This window comes from Ovis canadensis, chromosome 20 (assembly GCF_042477335.2).
Source record: "Ovis canadensis isolate MfBH-ARS-UI-01 breed Bighorn chromosome 20, ARS-UI_OviCan_v2, whole genome shotgun sequence".
NCBI classification, from domain to species: Eukaryota; Metazoa; Chordata; class Mammalia; order Artiodactyla; family Bovidae; genus Ovis; species Ovis canadensis.
In genome coordinates, this window is record NC_091264.1 from 31,738,327 (window position 1) to 31,754,862 (window position 16,536).

The 16,536-nt window shown below is 57.8% G+C and overlaps 1 protein-coding gene across 1 annotated transcript; it reads right to left on the reverse strand.

Moving 5' to 3' along the window:
- Positions 1 to 654: 654 nt before the first annotated feature.
- Positions 655 to 16,374, reverse strand: CUL7 (cullin 7). The gene is made up of 26 exons (XM_069564490.1): positions 15,928 to 16,374; positions 14,489 to 15,076; positions 13,909 to 14,060; positions 13,278 to 13,775; positions 12,429 to 12,570; positions 12,139 to 12,335; positions 11,672 to 11,900; positions 10,648 to 10,885; positions 10,450 to 10,555; positions 8,708 to 8,935; positions 8,343 to 8,433; positions 8,065 to 8,236; positions 7,781 to 7,886; positions 7,381 to 7,476; positions 7,069 to 7,244; positions 6,827 to 6,960; positions 6,324 to 6,506; positions 5,995 to 6,101; positions 5,724 to 5,906; positions 4,360 to 4,520; positions 3,980 to 4,196; positions 3,571 to 3,868; positions 2,730 to 2,875; positions 2,481 to 2,607; positions 2,187 to 2,392; positions 655 to 1,937 (listed from the first exon to the last, which is right to left on the reverse strand). The coding sequence occupies exons 2-26, from the start codon at positions 15,066 to 15,068 to the stop codon at positions 1,614 to 1,616; spliced, it is 5,097 nt and encodes a 1,698-aa protein (XP_069420591.1). The 5' UTR covers positions 15,069 to 15,076; positions 15,928 to 16,374; the 3' UTR covers positions 655 to 1,613.
- Positions 16,375 to 16,536: the final 162 nt, after the last annotated feature.

The following is a 16,536-nucleotide window of genomic DNA, read 5'->3' on the forward strand; positions in this document are numbered from 1 at the left end:
GGGAGATGATGTAGTTCTGAGGGAAGAAATGCATAAAACGTGCTTCTCCAGTGGTTGGTAGTTGAAGGCTGTAGCTACCAGGATGGTTGGCCTGGCCCAGAGAGAGTGAGGGAGCACTGTAGAGTCCCAATTGTCACGTGAATCAGTCCTAGTTTAATACCAAAACAGTGATTCTGGCTGATAAAAGCAGAAAAAGACTACTGAACTACTTGGCTCACAGAAACACTAAGAAGGCTGGAGAGAAGCTCCAAAAAGGAGTGAGTGAGAAAGTCAAAGCAGTGAGAAGCACTCCAGGCCCTAGTTCAGAGCCAGAGTCACTGTGAAGATGTCAGGATCACCGCCAAAGGTTCACTCCACTTCCCTCTGCTCTAGACCGACATGTTCCCAGTTGAGGCCTCTAGTCACCTGCCTGCAAGGGGGATGCTGGGAAAGCAAGTGTCTGGTGTTTCACATGGTGGGAGGTGAGCTCTACCTTCTTCCTAGGTTGGTGGTAGAGTGTTTCCAGGCATGAGAAGCGGGTTCAGGTGAAGACTGGTTGAAAACTGATAAATGTCCACCACAAGGCTGTATTGGCCCCCAAACTTTCAGACTGCTACTTTCCCCCTTAAGGAGGAGGCGGAGGAGATGTAGGAAAGCTCTGAGCTCCAGTTTGGGTAGGTTTGGTTGGTTTTGGTTTTTATTAACAGCTTTGTTGAGATACAATTCACGTAGCATATACTTTACCCATTTAAAGTTAACAGTTCAGTGATTTTTTAATACATTGACAGAATTGACCATCACAATTTTTTAACATTTTCAACACCCCCAAAAGAAATGCCATACCTTGTAGCAGTTACTCCTCAGTTTTTCCCAATCCCCCCAACTATAGGCAACCACTAAACCACATTCTGTCTCTGGACTGGCCGACTGGGGGACATGACTATAAACGGGATCATTATGTGGTCCTCGGTGTGCAAACCAGCTCTAGGGTTCTAAGGATCAGGGAAGCAAAAGTCACAGCCTGGGAGTGTTTGCCCTGCAGAGACAGTCCCATGGGCAGGGAAGGCTACTGGTGTGCGGGAGTGCACAGGGGCAAGGAAGAGCCGTGGGAGCTGCAGTTCCTTCTAACCCAGATCCTAGAGCTTCCAGGTGGAACATGGTCCTGGGGGCCTGCAGTGGCCACAAGGGTCCTTTATCTCACGTTCCCTGTCAGCCTTAGCTCCAGAAGGCAGTGTCCAGTCAATTCCACAAACAAGGAAAATAGATCCCTGCTTGATGATCTGCTGAAGTTGCAAGCCATCCAGCTTGTGGCAAGATGGGCTTGACTCTCCAGCCTGCCAGGTGAAAGCTCTTCTAACCACATACCCTCCAAGAAGGCCCACCCCTGGAGTCCACTTAATTCCCCCAGCTGAGAGGAGGGTGCTCAGTCACACACAGCCTGCCATCCTCACCCAAAGGACCCTGGCATGGCGTGATTCAGCCTCGGAGCTGAGGGCTCCTGTCTCCTTTCAGCCAGGAAAGTCCCCACCCTTGGCAGATCCCTGGCAGTTACCACACAGGCCAAGTAATCAAACTCCTGCATTTTATTCTGTGGAAAGCCCCGGCCCTACCTAACCCTGACCCTGTCTCCAGGGCTACCGGAAGGTAGAGAAGCTCTGGGTGCTTGTGCAGGAGGCGTAGGGCACGCCCCGGGAGCGGATCTGCAGGGTGTGGAAGGTGAGGGGTGGGTTGGGGCCCAAGGAGCCTGGGTTCAGGGACTCAGTGTGAGGCTCCATGACAGTCACAGGAACCGCATAAGACAGCCTCTGGGGCCGGTCATCCTGGCGTCTCACCGTGCCCTTGCCCAGCAGGTGCAGGATGCAGGAGAGAACGTCAGCACTGCCGCAGGTGGACCCCCTGCCAAGGCTGCTGACCAGGCCCCTGGGAGGACATGGGCCCTTCTGCCAAGCCTCCAGCACCTGGTGTGGTGGGCCGAAGGGGAAAGAGAGGTCAGGGACACCCAGCTTACCCCAACTCTAGCCCCCAGTCCAAGGACAGCGAGGCCCAACCTCACTTCTCACTCACCTACAGGGTCCACAGTGAGCCCAAGACTTCGCATGGGGATCCACCTCCTCCTGGAGACTGCCCCCACCCCACAAGGCCCCCACCTCCTGGAGACTGCCCTCCAACTGGCAAAGCCCCCTCACCCACCACCCACCGCCACCTACCAGGCAGACAAGCTGGTCAATGTGCAGCCCCTCATCCCCATGGGCTTTGAGGATTCGGACGATGAGGCAGTTGAGAAGGTTCCGTCTCTTCTCCAAGTTCCGGCCCTCTTCATCCTCAGCTTTCAGGTATGTCTGAGCTGGGATGAGCCACACGTTGCCCCTCCGAGGCCTGGGTTCCTCGTTGCCGTCTCGAATCTTGAGCAACCCTGAAATAAGTGCTGGTCACTTGGCAGGGGTCCCCCGAGGACACTGGCCCCGGCTGAGGACACAGGCCCCAGTGCCCTAAGTACAGACCTGCTGGGGTGTCCTTTGTCTCATCAAGGTCCAGGGGGCCCCTTGACGAAGTCAGAGGCCCAATTGCCTGATTCAGCACATCTGGAGGGAGCCCCGAGTGCGCCAGCAGACTCTCCACAGAGACCGCCTTGGGAAGAAGAGGGAAGCATCAGGGCCTCCCAGGGTGGGGGGCAGGGAAGAGAGAGGGTGGAGAGAAGAAAGAGGATGGACAGGTTGCGAGAACAGGGGGGCACGGGGGAGCTGGGCCACCTTCAGCTCGTTGAAATGCAGCAGCAGCCACATCTGCACGGTGGACACGTGCAGTGTCTGGTCCCCGAACTGCAGCTCCGCCCGGCCCAGCCATGTCCACTGCAGTCGCCTTTGCGGGGCCTGCTCCAGGGCAGGGTAGCTCTGACCTGAGGAGGGTCAGGGAGGTGGCAGGAGTCGGGGGGCTGGCGAGGACGTGCCATTGCTGGAGTTTTGTCCTCACTAACCTCTGCAGAGCCTGGGGTCCAGTGTGTCTGGACACTGGCTCTTGGTCTGAGCTTCCAGAGCTTGGCCTTCCTTGAGTCTGCCTCCTGGGTCAGCCTCAGGTATCTGGGAGCCCACCCCATGCCAGGCAGCCCGTGATCAGTGCCTCCGAGGGGTTCTCCATTTTTTTAAGGGAGACAAAGTCACGAAGTGAGAAAGGACTGGGGCTCTCTTCAAACTGGAAACACTGTCTTGAAGCTGGTAGAGAAGCTCCCTGAGGGCAAGGTCTCAGTATCACCCACCTCCTTTTCACTGCCTAGGATCAGCCTCCAGTGGGGAGCTGAGGTTACGATGACTGACCAGGAGCCAGACACCCACCACCACCTGTGGACCTCAGGTGCTTTCTGCCTCCATTCTCCCCACCATAATGGGAGTCCCAGGTCATTATTTGAAGAATAGAAACAGCAACAGTCCCGGGATCTGGTGCCGTTTCACCCCACCCCTACTCCAAACCTAAGTTCCAGTCTTTTCTTCTCAAATCTACAGGCTGCCAGGCCCAGGGGCCACCGCCAAGCCCAGGTTCTTTCCCAGCATCCTATCCTCTTCCCAGGTCCCCAGTTCCCTCAGCCCAGCTGCTCACGCTTGTTGTAGAAGTTGGAGTATCGGTTCAAGGTGCCCCTCAGGTAGGCAGGCAGGCAGGTTCTGGGGTTGAGCGTGTGGCAGATGGAGGCGGTGGGCCAGCAGCGTGGAGACAGGACGAGCACAGACACTTCTGGCATCGCCCCTTCATAGTAGAGATCCTCGCTCTCGTCCTCCTCCTCCTCCTCCCCTGCCACGCCGGCTGCTGCTGCTGCCGCCACAGCCCCAGCTTCCAGCTCAGCTTCCTCCCCGGTCCCTCTCTCATGGCCCCTGCCACTGGCGCTGGCGTCACGGCTCACCTGAAGATGGAACACAGGGTGCCCCTAAGCCAGCCGGCTCCTCAGGTCTGTCCCGAGCCTCTCTCTGCCTTCCTCTCTTCTTGCTGGTTTAGTTCCCTCCCCCGCTTCCACCTGTATCTTCTTCTCTGTGTCCTCCAGCTTCAGGAGTTCCTGATCAAGCCGCTGGAGCTGGTATACATGGAACTGGCGTTGCAGCTCCTCTGAAGTGCTCAGGCTCCGCAAGATCTCCTGGGGGAGGCGACTGGGGAAGCAGGGGCCGATCTGCTCCAGCACAGCCCCCTCCAACCAACTCGAGCCCACGCCCAGGAGACGGTCCGCCATGTAGTGCCTGCAGCATGCACAGCCCAGGCTGAGTCTTGGTGAGGCTGCCTGGCAGGGCCTCCCACTCCAAGACTCCAGCCTACCCAGACCCCAGCCCCCCAGACCCCGAGGGCTTGCCTTGCCCATCATCCTGCCTCCTCCCACCTCCCACTTCCTCGGTCCACACTCACTGGTAGTAATGCTCGAAAGTGGTGGCTATCTCCAGACCAGAGAAGATGAGGACGGTTTCCAGGCATCGTTGCAGTTGGGCCAGCATCTCCATTCCCCGGGCCCCACCGATCCGGCTGCCCTGGATCCGCTGGTCGATGTGTCGGGCAAACTGCTCGCTCACCTGGGCAGTGGGGAGAGCACAGGAAAACTGTGAAGGAGGTGAGATCGGGTGTGTTCAGGGTGGTATGATCGTAGTCAGAAACTGAAGGAGAGAATGAAGCTGGTGAGTGGGAGCACAGGGAGGAGGAGCGTCTGAGGAAGGAAATATGAATGGCCAGCAGCTTTATCAACTGGTCAACAATTATAAACAACAATTTATAAAATTCCTAAAATCATTAACAACTGTGTACATTAACAATACTGGGACTTCCCTGATGGTCCAATGGTTAAGACTCTATGCTACTGATGCTGGGGGCCCGGGTTTGTCCCGCGTGCCACAACTAAGACATGACACCCCCAAATAAATTCAGTAAAATAACATTTAAAAAAAATACTAACAATGATAAACATGATTTTCACATTTAGCATGTCTAAAATCCAACAATGATAATTTAACACAAGGAGACAAGCACACAAGGCCACTGAGATAAAGTGAGTCACATAAATTTTCTGATTTGTGAACTTGGAGGGAAGGGTCTTCATCTATCTTCAGCTCTTATCACAGTGCCTGACACATGTTAAAAGTGTTAGTTGGTCAGTCATGTCCCAAGTCTTTGTGACCCCATGGACTGTAGCCCACTAGGTTCCCCCTGTCCATGGGATTCGGCAGGCAGTAATACTGGAGTGGGTTAAGCACTTGGAATAATAGGAACGGTGGAGGAAATTACAGTACATCCATTTGATGGGCTCTATGCAAAAATTTGAGGACAAATAGCAACATGAAAATGACTTTTAATGTAAGGGTTAAAAAAAACAGGATAAAGCATTTAGCTACTTGTGGGTAAAACTAAGTGAAATCAAGCATGCAAGTAGAAGAAGGTATGCAAAGATATATTAGAATGGCACAAAGCAGGTCATTTTTTACTTTTATCTTTGTGTGTGTGTGTGTGTGTGTGTGTGTGTGTGTGTGTGTGTGTGTGTGAGATCTTAGTTCCTTGCCCAGGGATTGAATTTGGGCCCACAGCAGTGAAAGTACAGGGTCCTAACCACTGGGCCACCAGGGAATTCCTTTTTTTTTTTTTTTTTTTTCCAGATTTTTGATAACATGGGTCTATAGCAATACATGCTTCTTGCTGAGTGGGAATGTAGGGGGTGGGCAACTCTGAGGAGGGGAAGAGAGAGTTTGAGGAGAGAGGTCCCAGGGCAGGGGACACAGGAGGCTTACGTGGGCAGCTCTGAGGAAAGGCAGCTTCAGCAGGGCACCAGCACAGCCATTCTGCAGCGCCAGCAAAAAGGCTGCCCGTGGCCCAAACAGCTCGGAGCTCGCCTTCTGCAGATTACTGAAGTGTTCGCAGTAGCGGGGCACAAAGTCATCATCCCGCCAGCGTGAGGTCAGAAAGCTGTGCACCTGGAGGGTGGGAGTTGGCAGCGTGAAGGCAACCCAGCACGCCAGGGGCACAGCCCCGCCCGCCCACCTGCCCGGCTGGCCGGCCCACCTGCTGCTCCACCACCGCCCGCCAGCAGCGGGTCAGGTTTCTCATGATGCTGCTGGGAAGCCCCCGGGTGGCCAGGGAGCTCCAGTCATGGCTTCTGTTTCTGCCCTCTGTGGACACAGCGGGAGGGGCAGAGGAAGGGTAGGGGCAGCTCCTCAGCTCCTGGGTCCCCCATCCAGGGCTGAGCTCAGGGGGTCTTTCTGGACATGCTGCCCACTGAAATGATGCTCCCCGGTGGGGGTGACACAAACCAGGAGGCGAGCAGCAGGCTGAGCATGCAGGGAGGGGACAGTGAGGAAGGAGACGCCCCCCAGCCAGCTCCTGGCACTCACTGGGCCGAGGCGAGGCCGCCACCGCGGGGGGCGCTTCACAGGGCTCCACGTGCACCAGCAGGTGGGTGAGACGGCGCACCCGGGAGGAGAACGCTGCTGCGCGGCTCTGCGGGTTGTGGGCAGCCTCCCGACACTCCAGGTACTGGTCCAACAGCCAGCCCAGGGGGCTGACGCCTTCTTCATCTGGAGGCGGGGGAAGAACAAGCTAAGGCAGGGCGAGTGTGCAGAGGCTGCTGGGGAGGCTGGCCTGGATGGGCGTGCAGAGGAGAGCAATGGACTGCCACAGGAGGGGAGGGAGCAAGGCCCCTCCTGACTGTGTGGGGTCAGCTGACACCCGGGACACATGGAAAGGAGGCGCCCCTGGGCTGTGAGAAGCCGAGGGCGTGGGGAGGCTGAATGAGTGCGGGTGCCAAATGGGCCAAAGGCAAAGGAAAGAGCAAGCAGGGACTGGAGAGTGGGACTGAGCACCGGGATGGTGAATGGGCCGGGGCAGGGGCGGTTACCAGGGCAGGTGATGTTCTGCACCAGGGGGCTGACCAAGGCCTCCCAGCAGGTCTTGCCCAGTGCCTGGGTGGCCTCTTCGTCAGGGAGGAAGTGACTGGCAAAGTTCTGCTCGTGGCGTAGGGCACCGTTGAGTCTGGGGAGGGGAGGGGGTGGGAAGGTGTTGGGGGCTGCAAGCCCAAGTCTGCCAGCCTGAAACTGCAGGCTACCCCTCAGGCACACAGGCGCACACGTGCTCGCACACCTGGAGCTCAGGTGCAGGAGCCCCCTGCGGTCCTCCGCGATGTCCTGGCTCCAAGCCTGTGCCCGGACCATGTAGAAGAGGCGCGTGTGGCGGCACAGCTGCTCCCGGAACACCGGCCAGAAGGTGGGCTTGGGGCCCAGGACCTCCAACCCCCGAATGCGCGTGTCAATGCCGCCCTGCAACGCACACAGGCCCGTTTCCACCGGCCCCACACACTCCTCAGGATGGGCTGGAGTGCTGGTCCAAGAACTGCAAGTCACAGGGTGCAGAGCGTGGGGCCCACGCCCCCCACCCCATGTCCCCCAGCCCCACCTGCTGGCAGCGCTTTATGCGGATCTGGATGACGGGCCAGACGCAGCTCAGGTTCTCCAGGAGGACCACCCGGCTGGCGGAGGGCATCACATTCACCTGGCGGGGTGGGGGGCAAGCAGAGAGCATGGTCACCGCCCGGTGTGTGGATGGGAGTGCTGAAGGCACCCTAGTCTGCTTCTGTGCCCTGCTGTCCCTCCTTCCCCCAGCCCTGGGGTGCATGGGGTCCTGACGGAGGGGGTCCCAATGCTATCCTCACTGCCCGGGGCCTGATGCCATCACAGGGGCACACGGACAGACTTCACCTTCTATGGGGCTCAAGATGGAGGAACACGGGCCTTTAGGGATCTGGGCAGGAGGGCGGATCCCATGAGGGGTGGCCAAACGGCACAAGGGGCCCTACCGAGTTGAGTTCCGTGTTAAGGGAGGTGGCGCTGTCGCCCCCGAACACCACCACCCTGGCCGGCATGTAGCTCAAGTCCTCGCTAGCCACCAGCAGAGCCAGCTGCCTGGGAGGGGCGAGGGCAGAGGGACCAGTCAGCTCCAGATCCAGTCGGGTGCACGCAGACACGGCCAAGGGGACCTTCTGGTCACGTTCAGGGGGACGGGGGCCCTCCCCAAGACCAACAGCAGGGAAGTTGCGAGAAGGCGAGGGTGTGTGTCAGGCGCAGGCCCGGGGCGCGCTACCTGATGAGGGTGCCCTGCTGCATGTGCAGGGTGATACGGTGGGAGCCCGCGCTGCCGTTGGACTCCCAGTAGGTCTTGGGGTTGCGGTCCGTCAGCTTGCTGGCCCGGTGTGGGTTGGACGACACCTCCATCTTCTCCCAGCACTTGTCCTCCTTCACCTCCATGCTGGAGCCTGCGGGCACGCGGGAGGGGGTGGTGGTCACAGCCTGGCAGATGCAGGGGGGGGGGGAACACTTGGAGGTGTGGAGACTCGGGGTGGTGAGGGTACACGCACAAACCCTGGCACAGGTATCTGAGGAACACATCGAAGAAGGGGATGTTGATGGGGCGGTGGGTTCGTCTGTGGTCTTCGATCTGGCCCAGCACCATCTGCAGCCAGGACATGGAGAGAAAGGGTGCAGGGAGGGGGCAGGGACATGGAGACACGCGTGGAGGAAAAACCAGCAGCTCTGGGACCACTTCCATGCCACTGGCAGAGCAGGGTCAGCGAGCCAAGAGAGGCTGAGAACCAATGCTCCTCAGGTTCACTAGACTCACCTGCCTTCCAACTTCAGAAACACACACCCTTTCCTCTGCCACCGCTAGGATTTCACACTCTCACCCAGCTGTGAACCCACCAGCGCCCCCTGACCTTCCCCCTGACCTGGATACAGCCTCCCAGGATGTTGGTGGTGAGCTTCCGGTAGAGGTGGGCGTGCTTCTCGCACTTGAACACCATATCCCGCAGCTCCTGAGCCAGCTCCAGCTTTCCCAGGTGCTTTTCTAGGGCCTTGGAGATGGCATCCCGGGCTCCCAGCTGATTGAGCACCACGGCATAGTCCCTGCTCACGGAGGCCAGGCGGTGCAGGAAGAGGATCAGCTCCTGGAGCACCTGGGATGGGCGTGGGGGCGGTGAATAAAGGGGATGGACCACAAGTCGTCTTCAACAGTGCTGACTACACACCTACTATGTGCCAGGGCTACTGCAGTGAACACAGAGTGAGAAAGTGAAGAGATAGGGATGGGGCTTCCCAAAGAATCCGCCTGCCAACGCAGGGTACACAGGTTCAACCCCTGGTCCGGGAAGATCCCCCATGCCTTGGGACAGCTAAGCCCATGCGCCACAACTACTGAGGCCAAGCTCTAGAACCCGTGAGCTGCAACTACCGAAGTGCACGCACCTAGAGCTTGTGTTGCACAACAAGAGAAGTCACCGCAATGAGAACCCCATGCACCACAATGAAAAGCAGCTCTCGCTTGGCACAACTAGAGACGGCTCATGCGCAGCAACAAAGACCCAGTGTGGTCATAAGTAATACACAAATTAATAAAAAGAAAATAAGCAGCTTGAGAACTCAGCATTAAAAAAGAGAGAGAGACAGGGATGGGGAGGTGTGAGGGCTTGGTGAAGTTGGAGAACCAAACAAACTGCAATGGGAAAGCCAAGAGGTGCCCTGGACCTGGGGTTGTGGACCACTGACTACGCTGGCAACAGGTGCCGGGGGCATCTCTGCTTGTTTCCTCTCAGGCCCAGCTGTCCCAAGAACCAGCTGTGGGGCTGGGTTTTGAGATGCTCAGGCCCCAAGGAGAGAGACCTGAGGGCAAGGAGGGGGCCAAGAGGGAGATGTGTGTAAGTAAGCCCACCATAGTGCTAAGACCTGGGGAGCAGCCAAAGGGGTGTGTTGCAAACATGCACTGCCGCCACGACTCTAGTTCTCTGACCTCTTCCCAAGCCTTCAGTACCCAGGAGCGCTCCAGGGCAGGCGGCTGTGATGGACCCCCCCCCCCCCACCCCCGCCTCCTTCACTCCCTTTTCCTCCACAGGCTCAGCCAAACAGGAGCCACTGAGGCTATTCTTTGTTGTTGGAGTTTTGGGGGCACTCATTTTTATCTTTTTTTTTTGCCATGCCCCAGCATAGGGGATCTTAGTTCCCTAACGAGAGATCCGACCAGTGCCCCTTATAGGGGAAGCACCACCTGAGGAAGTCTCCAGTGAGGCTCTTAATGTAACATAAATAGAACCTTTTATGTAACAAAAAGAGATGGCAAGTAAGATCACTTCTGGGCTTGTTTATCTAAGGAAACACAGGAAAGATACATAAATGAATACAAGTGGTTACCCAAAAGAGGCACAGTGGGGGGCATTGGGAAAACAGGGGACTCAGGTGGGAGTGAGAATTTGCAGTTTATACCTTGTTACACTGCTCTTATTTGTGAACTCTGTGAACAGCATGACCTTTTTAAAATACATATATAATTCAGTGTCAAACACAAAACCCAAAGCGAAAGCACAAAGGCTCCATGGTGCCCTTCTGAGCCCCACCCAGGGTGGGTGGGTGTCTGCCTTGCCAGAAGCTGCCTGGCCTCCTCCCCCCTCAGCATCTCCCCAGGGCAGGGTAGGGGTACCTCTCGGTCAGTGTTTGGGGACCGCAGGCAGGCCATGCAGGCGTCCATGGCTTCATGCCAGGGGAGCAGCAGTGCCTCAGGGAAATCCACCAGCTGCATCAGGATTCTAGGGAGCGTGGGGGCAGGGCGGGAGGAGAGAGATGCACAGTCAGGCTCAGAGACCCCTCTGCCCCGCCCCGCTCCACCGCACCCCCTCACCTCAGAACGGCCAGGTGCAGGGGCTTGTTGGCAGCAGGCGTGTCGAGGCTCCGCATGAGCACAAGGAAGGGCTGGGGCTGCCGCTGCAGCTGCAGAAGGAGGGGCTTGGCCTCTCCCTGCCGGGGCCCCTCTGAGCGGAACGCTCCCTCCAGATCCAGGAAGATTTTCCCAGCCGGACCGAAACCCTCTGCCAGACGCTGCAGCGGCGTGTTGGAGCCCTGAGTAGGAGCTTCTTTTGCTACAGGAGAGGGGAAGTCACAATAATTGGCCACTGTTAGTTACAGAAGGGTCAGAAAAGGAGAGACACATTCCTAACTCTCTTGTTTCCGCTCTTCTCCTAAAAATGTTTTTTTTTGTTCCCCCTAAAAGTTAGGTTCTGGGGATCTCAGAGCTCTTAATGTACTTATAAGACAGCTTCATGACAAACTTTTTATTTTGTTTTCTTAAAATAGCAAGGGAGAGACTTCCCTGGCAGTCTAGCTCTGTGCTTCCACTGTAGAGGGCTGGGTTCGGTCTCTGGACGGGGAGCTAAGATCTCAAAGGTTGCGAGGTGAGGGTCCCCCTCCAAAATTAAGCAGAAGAACTTCCCATCCACAAGCAGAAGAGCATTTTCCAGAAGCATGCAATGATCTGTTTTTCCCTCCAGCAGAAAAAATTCAACGTGAGGGCTTTCAGGGCATCAAATCTCTTGCGATGTTTGTTCTGTTTGGCTGTGCCTCTCACCTTGCAGGATCTTAGTTCCCCGACCAGGGGTTAAATCCAGGCCACTGTAGTGGAAGTGCCAAGTCTTAACCACTGGACCGCCAGGGAATTGCCACAACGTTCTAACCTTACATCCTCCTTCATTCTTTGGAGGGAGCACAACATCTGCTTTTCCATTCACTGCTAATCTCAACATTTCAGACTTCCTAAAGTGCCATCGGTCTCAAGACAGGATTGCACAAAATCCAGCACAGACGTCTCTCCTGGCCTAACGCCCTTGGAGAGGCCACTATGCAGAGCTGCTGTCTGTGTGGCACCCCACCTTCCACTCTGGCTGCATCAGCTGATTCCTGAGGCTGGGCCTGGGCTTCCAACAGGGACGGGTGGGCCGGCTGCCCTGCCAGGGCCTCGGGCCCGTACTTCCTGTAGACACGGCAGTTGAGCAGGTCCCTGAGGGCGCTGTCGTCGAGTCGCTGTGGCAGAGCCAGCAGCAGGTCTTGGGCCAACTCCGTGGGCACGGCCAGTTCAGCCAGGACCTCGTCATCCAGAACCTGCCATCAGGGGAGACGCTCTCGCTGCAGGCGGCTCTACCCGCCCGCAGAGGCGCTTGCCAGGGGAAGGGTTCTCTGCATGCACCTTCTCCACCCCGAACCTCTCATGGCAGGCGGCTCCTCCCAAACAGGTAGCCAATCCCAAACATCCTAGAGCCCTCCCCTGCAGCCCCTTACGCTGTCGGCCTCTGCTTCCCATCCCGAGCCTTCCACACCCCCTAACACAGTCCGGCTCTACCTCCCCGTCCAGGTTCTCCTGAAGGATCTGGAGAACCTCCTGATGGTCGGGGCCATCCAGCTTCTTGATGAAGAAGAGGAGCTCCCACCACTCGGCCTGGGTCAGATGTTCACTCTCCTCAGCGTCCTCGTCCTCAGGCAACACGTAGGGCACAGCATAGAGCTCGGTCATGGGCTTCCAGTGCCAGGACGGCAGGGCTGTGGAAATGGGCCACAGGGTACAGAGATGTCACTGCCCGACCCCGCCGGACCACTGCTCCGAGCTGACCCCGGCTTCCTCTCTGGGCTCACCTGTACCCACAGCTGCACTGACTGCTGCCCCCTGGTACTCATCAGCAGCCTCAACCATGTTCTCAATGTCTTCCTCAAAGCCCAGAATCTCCAGCATGTGCCAGTGCACCCAATAGGTGCGGCCTGTTGACTCCCACAGCACCTGGGGGAAATGGGAAAAACAGAGAGGGAAGGGGCCAAGAGCTTACTTAGTAACTGGCTATGACCTGATGATGAATGTGGACACACAGCCCTCAGGGTGACCACCTGGCCAGGTCTGGAGAAACCTCCAAAGAGCAGAACACATGAAAGCCAATTGAGCACGTAAAGGACGCCTTCTCTAAACAGGAACATCTTTCTTGTCTCCTACCCTTGGTGGCTTTTTTTTTTTAGTATTTATTTATTTGGCTGCCCCGGGTCTTAGTTTCGGTACGTGAGATCTTCGATCTTCATTGGAGCATGCGGGATCTTAGTTGCAGAGTGTGGGATCTAATTCCCAGACCAGGGATCGAATCGGGGGCCCCTGCACTGGGAACGTGGAGTCTTAATCACTGACCACCAGGGAAGTCCCTATTCTTGGTGGCTTATGCCCTTATACTTCCTCCTGGCCTTAACCACACTGTCTTGCTGAACTTGACCTTTGGAACGGTCTCATTGTTACCAGGTTCTTCATGGGAGTGAGCCTCCCTGACCTCAGAGTCTTCTACAGACACATTTTCTCAGCCCTCCAAATGGCTCCTCTCTCAATCGCTAACCCCCCTTTACCCTCCCAAGCTTACTGAGGGTTTTCACTTTGAGTAGCACCAGCATGAAGCATGAAGCCCCAGCGATGCCCCACGCAGACAGACCCCCAGCGGTGGCCCTGCTCACCTGCACAGGGGGCACGCCATTGTTGCTCTGCCGGAACTCGCCCTCATCGCCTGCGCTGATCTCCTCGTAGTCATCCAGCATCCGTACTCGCATGCCCGGCTGCAGCGCATCCCGCACATACAAGGCATAGGTATTGCCACTGGCAAACTCAGAGCGAGGTCGAAACCTCCTTGACCTCCTGCGGGAAGGCAAGGCCTGGGCAGGTGGGAGCCCTGGGCCCTCATCCACCGGCTGGGGCTGGAAGATGGAACCGGAGGGCTGTCCCGAGGGCCCCTGTCTGCTCCAGGCCTGGTCCCAGCGCATGGCCTGCACCAGCTCTGAGATCAGCGTGCCCATGGCCATGCTGAACTCCAGCTCCAGGCGACCCCTCTCCCCACTCAGCTCCTCAGGAGTGGAGTTCGGGGCTCCTGCTTCTGCAGCAGTGTCATTCAACTGATCCAGGAGGAAGGTGACATGCAAATAGCGCTTCACCAGGGAGAAGAGCAGCCTTCCTGGGACCTGCAGGACACAAACTTTGGTCTACACTGACCTTGTTCCAGCTTTCTCTCCACACTGTTCTCTGAGGGCAGGTGCAAAGGCCTGGCCCTCAGGTTTTGTCCACAGCTCCCTCCCAACACCCCCCACAGAATACCTGTGGCAGCTGAATGCCCTCAAAAGACATCGGGTGTTCAGAGAGCGTGGCCTGTGCAAACAGTGCCAGCAGAGCACAGCGGCTGTCAAAATCCAGGTGTTTCTCAATGGCCTCTTGCTGGCTTAGTGAGAAAAGGATCTGGGTCCGGGTCCCTGGAACCCACATTCCAATCAGTAACAGCTCCTAACCTCATCCTTCCCAGACCCCTCTTGTGGACCCTCTACTCTTAGTTCACGCCTTTTGCTGACACACAGCAGAATAACATAATTTGCTGATTTGCTCCAAAAGCCAAAGCTTACTATATTATTCTACCTTATTATTGCCTCATCTGCAAAAATTTAAGTCTAAACTCTTCCTCTGCCTAGGAAAACAGTTAATAAGAGGTTTCTGAAGATTTAGTCTTCCCTTTCTGCAGAGATGCCCACACTCACCTTCCCCCTCCCTCTCTCCAATGTGAAGAGAAAGGTCACAGAATCATTTACATGCTGCTGAGATCAGAGGCCTATCATAGGGCCCTGTGAGATGTTAAGCTGACCCAGCCCCTCTCCAGCTCCCCTTTCCTCCCCACGCTGCCCCTCACCAGCATCATGGGAGGCCAGGGCTTGAATCATCCGGCCCGCACTCCAGCGAATCTGATAATCGGGACTGCTAAGCATGTGCATGAGCAGGTCCAGGACCCTTGGGTCTTTGAAGACCCCGGTGAGGGGCTCAATGCTGGCGTAGGCACTGAGCACGTGGACAGTGTGGAGCAGAGGAGCGGGAGGAATGGTGCCCACACATTCCTCCAGCTGCCGAAGCGCCCTCTGAATCAGAGACTTCACGTCGGTTTCCATCTCCCCCAGCACAGATTTGTCCAGCGCTCCAGCCTCCCCTGCTGTCTCCTGGGAGGGCCCGATGACCTGGCCATCTTCGCCCAGCATCTTGTGGCAGTTGGCATAGATTTCATCATTGGACATCCATAGCAGGATGTGCTCAGCCTTGCAATCCACGTGGTTGGAGCCCCCTTCCCCGTCATCCCCACGCCGGAGGATGAGCCAGCGGATCTGGTACTCAGGATGTCCATCATGGCCCACTCGCTGGCGGATCAGCTCGTCTGGATAAGCGTGCAAGCCAGGCCCCAGGGGCACTCTGAATTCCCTGTAACGGAGTTCCCCCACCATCTTGGCACCTGGCAACACAAGGGAAAGAGAACAGGCAAGCCAAAGTGAGAAGTCAGAAAATCAAAGACATCCAGGAGTTGGGACAGCAAATGTGGCAACAGCTGTCAGGCTGGGTGGGGTGAAGCAGGGTCCAGGAGTTGCCTGCTCTAGGCTGGGTGGGGCCAGGCCTAAGCAGAGGAATACCGGGGAGTTTGTTCTGAAAGAACTCAAAATTGGCGGGCTAAAAGGCGAGTCCAAGGCCCAGCGTGCAGCATGGAGGGAGCTCCTTTGGAGCAGTGGGGAGGGGGCAGTGGAGGCAGGGAAGCCTTGGAATTAAAATGAATCCCAGGGCCCTGGACAGGCGGCAGCGGACCTGGGAAGGGGGTATGCGATGCCCAGTGGGATGTGTGTTTTGGGGGTGTTGAGGATCGAGAACAGAGCGTGTATGCAAAGGGGTGGTAGTAGCTCTAATGGCTGAAGCACGGGAGAGTCTGCAGGAACACGAGACGCCGAGCTCTGGTGAAGGAACGAGGGCACAGGGCCCGACGGGCTGGGAGGAGGGGCTGGTGGGCTGAAGGCACCCAAGGCTGGAGCCACTTGAGCATCAGGGTCGGTGGGGACGACGTGAGGACCCCGAACAGTGTGCACAGAAGACCTGGTGGGTGAGGGGCGCGCGGTTTGGGGGAACCAGGATGGAAGGCCGAAGAAGCCAGGGGCGCGCGGCAAGGTACGGGGTGGGGGAGGGGGCTAGGCCAAAGAAACCAGAATCCCAAGGCGCAGCGGGATAGGGGACTCGAAGACCGGGGGTGGAGGGCTGGGGGTGAGTGGGCGGAAGAAAACCCGGGCTCGGGGCGGGGGGCCGCGGCGGGGCTCGGGCCACCTCAGAAGCCGATGGGGGTCCCAGGGAGAGGCCTGTCTTTCGCCGAGCTAGGAACGCGGCACAGACGATGGCGACGGCGCTGGCGGAGATTTGGGCTCCGCCTGGGCCCCCCGAAGGGGTCGAGGCGGAGAGGCGGGAGGGGGCGTGTCTCCGCAGGCCTGGAGGCCGCAGGGGGCGTGGCGCGCGGGCCCCAGCGCCCGGGACGCCCGGCGGCCGTCAGCACCCCGCCCGCGCGCAGGTCCGCGGCCTCCCGGGCCCGAAAGGGCGGGGCCCGTCCCCCACCCGCTCGCCTCGGGGAGCCCCGCCGCCCGCCTGCCCCGAGCCGCCACTCATTTCCGCCGAGCAGGGCGGAACACTGGGGGCCCCGGGGGAGCGCCGGGGCGGAGCCGCCGCTGCCACCTCGGCGACGCACGGCGCCTCCTCGCCGGCGCCGCCCTTTCCTCTTCCTTTTGGTCCCCCTCCTCCTGCCACCGGAAGTACCTGCCCCTCTAACCAAAGTCAGAACTGCAGACGACTTTAGAGGTCATTTACTCCCCCTCCGTGACGTATAGAGGGGTCGAGGCCAGGCGGCGGCTAGAAGTGAGACGGGGTGCGGGCCCCAGTCGTCGC